This window comes from Cyprinodon variegatus, unplaced genomic scaffold, assembly GCF_000732505.1.
Source record: "Cyprinodon variegatus isolate N-32 unplaced genomic scaffold, C_variegatus-1.0 Scaffold413, whole genome shotgun sequence".
Classification (NCBI taxonomy): domain Eukaryota; kingdom Metazoa; phylum Chordata; class Actinopteri; order Cyprinodontiformes; family Cyprinodontidae; genus Cyprinodon; species Cyprinodon variegatus.
In genome coordinates, this window is record NW_015150866.1 from 319,678 (window position 1) to 327,191 (window position 7,514).

A 7,514-nucleotide genomic window follows, 5' to 3' on the forward strand; every position below is an offset into this window, starting at 1 on the left:
GGGATCCTCGGCGCCCTCTGGTGGGCAAGCCTGAGGATCCCAACAAGGAAAGGAGCCTGATAACTAAAAGATCTGCCTCCCATTCTACTTTTAAAAATTCTAGGAACCACTAGTAAACCTGCAGATTGAGAGCGAAGTGCTCTGTTAGGAACATAAGGAACAATCAGATCTCTGATATAAGATGGAGCTTGGCCATTTAAGGCTTTATATATGAGAAGGAGGATTTTAAATTCTATTCTGGATTTAACTGGAAGCCAATGAAGAGAAGCCAAGATAGGAGAGATATGATCTCTCTTTTTCATTTTCATCAGAACTCTTGGACAAGTTCAATTGACATCCTGCTGTTCTCAGTCTCCAGATTCTTGTTGCTTTTATAAAAAAAAACGTTAAAACTCACTGGTTCTCCCTGTGATTCTGGATGTGGGTAAAAAAAACTAAAAACCAACATAACATAAACATTACAAAGAACCACTGTGCATGGAGCTGCTTTAGCTCAGGTTATGAACTATGAACTCCAGACTGTTTTATACAGACATGAAGGAGTCAAATCTTTGTCCAAATGTATCTAATACAACCTCTCTTCAATCATACAGACAGGAAATTGTAAATGAAACCACAATGGGAAATTTGAATTACTTATGGCATTTCAGGGAAATCTGCAACAGTTTTAAGGATTTATAAATAAATCTGGACTCCTTAGCAAGTCAATAAAAAAAACCCTCTCAGTCTTCATTTAGGAATCAGATGACGTGTCAATGTAGTTACTTCTGTGCAATCGATGCAGCGGGCTAAATGATGTGGAGTAAATTGCAGACAGAAATCACTTTGCTCTGACTTCAAATGTCTTCTCATGTACTCTGAGGATGAGTTGATAAAGAAAGACAGATAATATGCAACAGACTTAAAATAGCCTCTGCCCTCTCAGAAAATTAGCCCTGGCCGGCTTCTCTCCTGGCTGATTTGACCTTGGGGAACTTCAGCTTCCCTGAATAAACTGAAAGCACCACAATTAGAGGATGAGGATTAGGATGTTCGGACAGCCTCCAGTTGCTCTTTGCAGGCTAGATATTTTACAATGGAATAGGAGCACAGACATATTGAGGACTTATTATATATACTTTTAATGCACAGAGAAAATAGGTCAGTAAAAAGCTATAATTCATCGTTTTAGTCAAATGGACATTCCACCCTGCTGCTTTAGCAAAAACTTTATACAAAGACCAAAATAAACAATCTATAAATTCCTAGTGTAGCAGTATGAAGATACCTTGTATGGATTTTCTTTTTGACAGTGAGTCAGCACTTCACTGCGTGGAGAAGCTATTCCAAAGCCCTGCTTCCATCTAGTGGTTGCAGTGAATACACATTTACTCGGAGCTGAGGGATGATGCAACCACAGTACATCTGTAGGTTTTGCCTGAGTTAAGAGAGCATACAGCACTTCATCTATTTATAAAGAGGGAAAAGGAAAATGTGCAATTGAAAAGTTATGAGGATCCATTTTGGATTTATCTTCAGCTTGGTTTAATTTAGAGGGAAATATTAATTACAGTGAGATCAGAACATAGGATTCATAATCCCAAAGTCAAAACACAGAGATCTCCTTCAAGATGGCTGGATCTCTGCAATGGGGGACCTGGGGAATGGAGGATGTCCTCAGCTCTATGTGATGTTCAAAAGTCTTTTGGATATGTTTAAGGCAGAAGTAGTCGACCCTGTTCCTCAGGACCTACTGCCCAACATGTTTTAGATGCGTCTTTGCTACAGCCCAAGATTGTGTCACCTTCTTAGCAGCCGTCAAGTGCAGCAGAGGCCTGTAAATCAGCCAATTATCAAGGTTGGGTGTGTGGAGGCAGGTAAATGTTTCAAAACATGCAGGACAGTGGGTGTTAGGTCCAGACTTAAAGAGCTCTGGTTTAGGAAAATGCAAATATAGCACACCTTTATTCTTCTCAGGTGAAAATGTAGGTGATTACAATATAGAGGAAATACAGCTTATCAAATAACTTGTAAGAAAAATAACTGATGGAGTCCAATGTTGGGCTGCTCAGTTGTGAAGTGGGTAGCACTGCTGCCTTGAAGCAAGAAGGTTCCGGGTTTGATTCCTGGCCTGGAGTCTTTCTGCACAGAGTTTGCATGTTCTTCCTGTGCATGTCTGGGTTCTCTCCAGGTACTCTGGCTTCCTCCCACAGTCCAAAAATACCACTGTTAGGTTTTGTATTATTTAGGCTTCTCTAGATTCTCCTTTGGAGTGAATGTGTGCGTGAATGGTTGTTTGTCCTGTTTGTCTCTGTGTTACCCGTCAATAGCATGGCGACCTGTCTGGGGTGGACCCCGTTCTTCACCCATATACAGGTGGCGATAGGCACCAGCACCCCTCGCGACACCAGTTGGGATAAGCATAACAGAAAAGGGATGGATGGATGGAGTCCAATGTTTACTGTGCTTTAAATGTTGCGGTAAAAGTGCAAAAATGCATTTCATTGTGATTAATTAGGAATTAAAACACAAACTTTTACTGTTACCAGTGGATAAACAGTCTGAAAAGGGTTTGCAGCTGCTGCAGATCTTCTAATTTCATTAATTTCTTTTAACAACTCGTACATTGGTTTATGGACTAAAAGCAATGTTATCATAGCAACCATATTATTATTAGTACCACTGCATAACCACAAACTGTTTTAATCAGAGGAGATACACGTATTTGCTGTGCATCTTGGTAGACTTTGCCTTTATTGTTACTGAATATCAGCTTCTTGTAAAAATCAAGCCACTGAACAGACCCCGGTGTTTCTGCTTTGATAGTACCAAAAAATATATATTTGTAATTTAAATAATAACAGTTAATCAAAATAAGAAAAGTATCACATGTTTTTGTTAGATTTCAAATGTAATTAGGAAAAAAAAATTTTAGAGACTGTTTATTTTAAAATGTAACTTTTTTCATTTTTCTTTTTTTCAAAATATGTTTTTACAAACTTTATGTTTTCCTTTTTTTTCAACAAATAGCCTTTTTTCAAATTGCCTTTTGCAGATACAAATGCTCCTTCTTGAGTCAAACAGTGAACAGATGAATGATGTTGCCAACTTTTGTTTTTAATTCAATTCAATGAGTTTATTTATATACAGTAGCACCAATTCACAACACAAGTCATCTCAAGGCACTTTGCAGTTCACCTCAGTCGTTCCTCACTCCATCTGACTCCAACTGACAAAGAGAAATTTGAAAGAATATATATATATATATTTGTAAAATCTGTTAAATAAATATAAATTAAAGAAAACAGAATCATTAAAAAACTTTGAAAAATGACTTTAAAAAGTAAAATATAGAATCAAAAAAACATTTGAAAAACAAAATCTAAAAAAAAAAACAGCAAAGTTACTCTCAAAACATTAACAAACATTTTCATTTTTTGCAACAATAAAACTTTACCCCATAGTTTCTTACATTAAATCTACACAAATCTTTTTTATGATTTTAGGTTTAGGTTAAAAATGAACAGAGACCTCTCTCTTTCTTTATTGATATGAACATAAATATATATTATATATTGTGTGTAAACACTCTTTAATGGCAGGACTAACAGCTCCATCAGCAGTCTGTCCTCAGGCTCTCATGATTCAATAAAACCCCTCCTTCCTGCTGAGCTATCGGTGCTTTCTGAGTGATGCTGGCGTCTGACCGGATCTAACAGGCTGCAGTGACGGACAGACAGAGAGCTGAACTGGCAGCCTAGGTTACGGTGCTGATCCTCCACAGACTGTCTGGGTCACAGCAGACACAGAGGTCTTAAAGCTCTGACGATGAAGGGAAGCAGTCAAAGTGGAGCGAACAGCCCAGAACCAGCAGAAACATGGCAGCTAGGCACAGTGCACCCAGAAGGGATGGACTGCACCGAACTGTTCCCATATCATTTCTATCATTCATATGAAATTATTGTCTTTCCTTCTATCATAACTTCTTTTAATGTCTGAGTCAATCAGTTGACTCTAGTTCAAATCCAGACAGGCGGCCATGGAGGGGTTTTTCTCTGGCCGCTCCATCATACAGGCCATATTGATGGTTATCCTTCTGTCACCGCTATGGTCACCTCTGACAGTGAACATAGCGTTCTCGCTCAACTCCACGGCTAACAGCTCCGTTTAGACAACCAACCAAGTAGGATGTAGAAAAACTTCACATCCTCTTTATTTTTTCCACCAGAACTGCTGTTCTTCACTCCATCAATCTTCCCATTGTTGCAACTTAAAAAACTCATAGCCACAGCATGATACTGCCTCCACCATGCCAGTTTATTTGCAAAACAAAAAAAATCTAAATCATTCACATTTGATGGGAGGAAATCCTCACCGTGTTTCATTGTGACAAACAGGTCCTCTAAAGATAATCCTCTCCAGGCCATTCCTTTGTTGATAAATACACCCACCTGAGCAGCGAGTAACTGCAGCTCCTCCAGACTCCTAATGTCTTGTTACTGTTTTTCTCCAGATGAATGAGCTGATGCAGCCAAGTTTGCCTCTAAGCCAAATAAAAATGCTTTGAATAATATCAGCTGAAACAAAACTCACATTATCTCTGATTGCCTGCTGTGTTCCATGGTTTTGGAGTTCTTACTTAGTCTAACACATCAAATAAAACAAATGGAGTTTATGGTTAACATGTGACTGAATCAGACAAAGAGGTATGAGCAGGTTTCTAATGCATCCATAAAACAAGGATTAAGCACCAAGTGAGAGCAAAGCACTTTATTAGATACGGCATTCATTGCATTCAAACACATCGTTGTCTTTTTCCCGGAACAATCCATCCAGGTCAAACAAAAATAAATCAAATCTTCTCCATTTAATTGGTGCAAAGACCTTAGAAATCATCTATGTCTATAATCTGAAAAAAAAAAAAGAAAATACTTACAAAAGTTACATCTCGAATGTTAAATAACACACATGCCTTTTAATGTAGGAAATGTACTATTAGAAATGTCCAGCCGTGTGGGAATAATTTACACATCTGTGACCCACAATGTCAATTTTAGAAAAGCAGAAAGAGATAAAAAGCCATTAATAAAAGAGGCTTATAAAGAACCGTGGCTTTTATATGTCCTTGAAAACCAACATTTCAATTCCCAGGAGAACAGTCGGACAGAAATCAAAGGGATACGTCTGTTAAATGGACCAAATGGGCTTCTGTCACCGGAAAATATTCTACAGGTTTTTATTTTCCACGCGAAGGCATTTAAAAAAAGCATTGAAATGATGCAGTAAAAATGAAATGAGAAAAATGACTTCTAAGGTTAGAATAAAATGACTCTGAAACTATGAGGACGTGTTCAATGCGTGCGATGTGGACAGGTAGTGCCTTCCTCTGCAGAGGACGTCCACAGAGCAGAGCATCATTAAGGAACATCTCAGGTCGGATTTGAAATCAAACTGAACATGAATGTCCAGGTCACACGGACTAAATGCTGATTTTTACTAAACCGGAAAAGAAAAACACAGAATGAAATGTTTCTGAGGTACAGAACACGAACGAATCATTGACAAACACTTCATCTGATTCATAATGAGGCTCCACCTGCAGAGCAGAGGAACAATCATGGAGGGGTCCGGTCACAGACAAACACAAAGCAGAGGCATTCTGAGACAGACATCATTCATCTTCATTTCCATCCTTGATGTGCCTTTTTCCCTCTTTTTCCCTCTTTTCCCTCAGTTTCTATTTTTGTTTTATTTTTATTTTTTTTTATACAGTACTGGATGTTGCTGGTGATCTGGAGGCACCCGAAGGTGAAGCCCTCCCCCACCAGCTGTGATGGGAAGGAGGGAGGGGGGGGTGATCAACACGCTATGCTTCCGAGCTGATTTTAGCTCGCTCTGCTTCTAGTTGTTTCCCTGGAACGTTCCCTGGGCTGCAGCTGAAACCGCTCCAGAAGCTGCCGTCTGGAAGCCCCGACTGGTGACCACGCCCTGGGAGAACTCCTGCTGGGCTTTCTGGAAACTGGCCCCGGTGCGGCGGTACAAGCCGTGGACCTGAGGGGGGGGGGGGACGTGGAGAAAAAGAACAAGTTTACTAGAGGGATATAGTGATAAGGGCATCTGGAAGCCAAACTGTATCCATTCTGTCTCACAGAATACTGACACCTACTGGACATTTAAAGACACAACAGGCAGCTGATTGACAGACTAAACTGAATTGATTTGATGACCTATTACAATGATACCATTTAAATGATTGTAGGTTATATTGTATAATTTATATCTATGTTTAAACTGAAATTTATATTTTTAGATATGTAAACATATATCATAACGTGAACATTTAGGGGGAAATGTGAATGAGGATGCTTGTGGACTAGGATTTTAAATCATATTTACATCAGCAGAATCATCACTGGAAGCTAATATATTTATGAATGTCTGAAATTTCCTGATTACAGAAGCGGACTCTAAGGAGATGAGCCGGTCTGCTCATGCACACCGAGCCCTACTGATAAACTCGTACCATTTTACCACGGTTCGGTTGTGACTGGCACAGTCCGGTGCAGATGCCCTATCTCGCTTACTGTGCTTGGACCGAACTCGGCACGGTTTCAAAAGGGTAGAGTAAAAGGCGCTAATGTGTGAGGTTTAAACTGGGCGTTCCTTCACAATGCTGAGTAATGGGGTTTATGTGCAGCTGATGTGATACCAGGGTTCTGCACCACAGCCTGTTTATTTTTTATAGATAGTTTTTTTTTTCTTTTTAAGTTTGTGCAAATTGAAAGTGAAATCTCAACATGTCAAAAACGTTAGGACATCCTGTGTCAGCTTTGGTTTCTCATTTCAGCTCCCATTAAAGGCTGTGATTAAACCATAAAATGAAATGAAACGATCCAAAAGAAAACAGCAAACAAACTTCTCACTTCATGATCACAAGGTGAATATTGAGCTCTTACCATCTTCAGCAGGACGACCGACATCACGGCACAAACGGTGAAGAGGCAGGCCACCACCATCATGATGGCTCCCACCGCTGGTTTGTCGTGGATAACAGAGAAGGCCGAGATCCAACCACTGCAGCAAACAGACAGACAGACACGGCGGTTTGAAATCTAAAACACAGCTCAACATTCAGGCTGAAAGCAGCCAGGTTACATTTAAAGATAAGAAAAGACTAAAAAAAGCGAAAAAGTTGCTGATGTTTATTTAAAAAAAGTATTAAACTATTTTTATGGGGGGGATTTTTTTCGTTGTCTTTGCAAGGAAAGAATATGCTTTAAAAATGGAAATAAAAAATAAAAAAATGCAACCCAGAAGTGAAACTGGCTGCGTTCACACTGCAGCTCTGAATGCTCAATTCGGATTTTTTTGTCAGCTAAGATTTTTGTCCCTAAAGGGACCTTCATGCAGAAGAAGATCAATAACAAGATGTGTCAGAAGTCAGTGTCTATGGATGGATTTAAAGCTGTCCAGCAGTGGAAGTAGCTGGATGATACAGCAGAGGATGCAGGAAACGAGTCAGAGAAGCTAAACTA

At 39.4% G+C, this 7,514-nt stretch overlaps 1 protein-coding gene across 2 annotated transcripts in view; it reads right to left on the reverse strand.

Moving 5' to 3' along the window:
- Window positions 1-5,736: 5,736 nt before the first annotated feature.
- LOC107093200 (secretory carrier-associated membrane protein 2-like) overlaps window positions 5,737-7,514 on the reverse strand; it is a 19,388-nt gene continuing 17,610 nt past the window's right edge. For both annotated transcript variants that reach the window (XM_015388084.1, XM_015388083.1), the window contains exons 8-9: window positions 6,936-7,053; window positions 5,737-6,030 (exon numbers count right to left, since the gene is read on the reverse strand). In XM_015388084.1, the coding sequence (XP_015243570.1) occupies window positions 5,881-6,030; window positions 6,936-7,053 (268 nt within the window). In that variant the 3' untranslated portion in view covers window positions 5,737-5,880. The remainder of the gene's footprint in view (window positions 6,031-6,935; window positions 7,054-7,514) is intronic.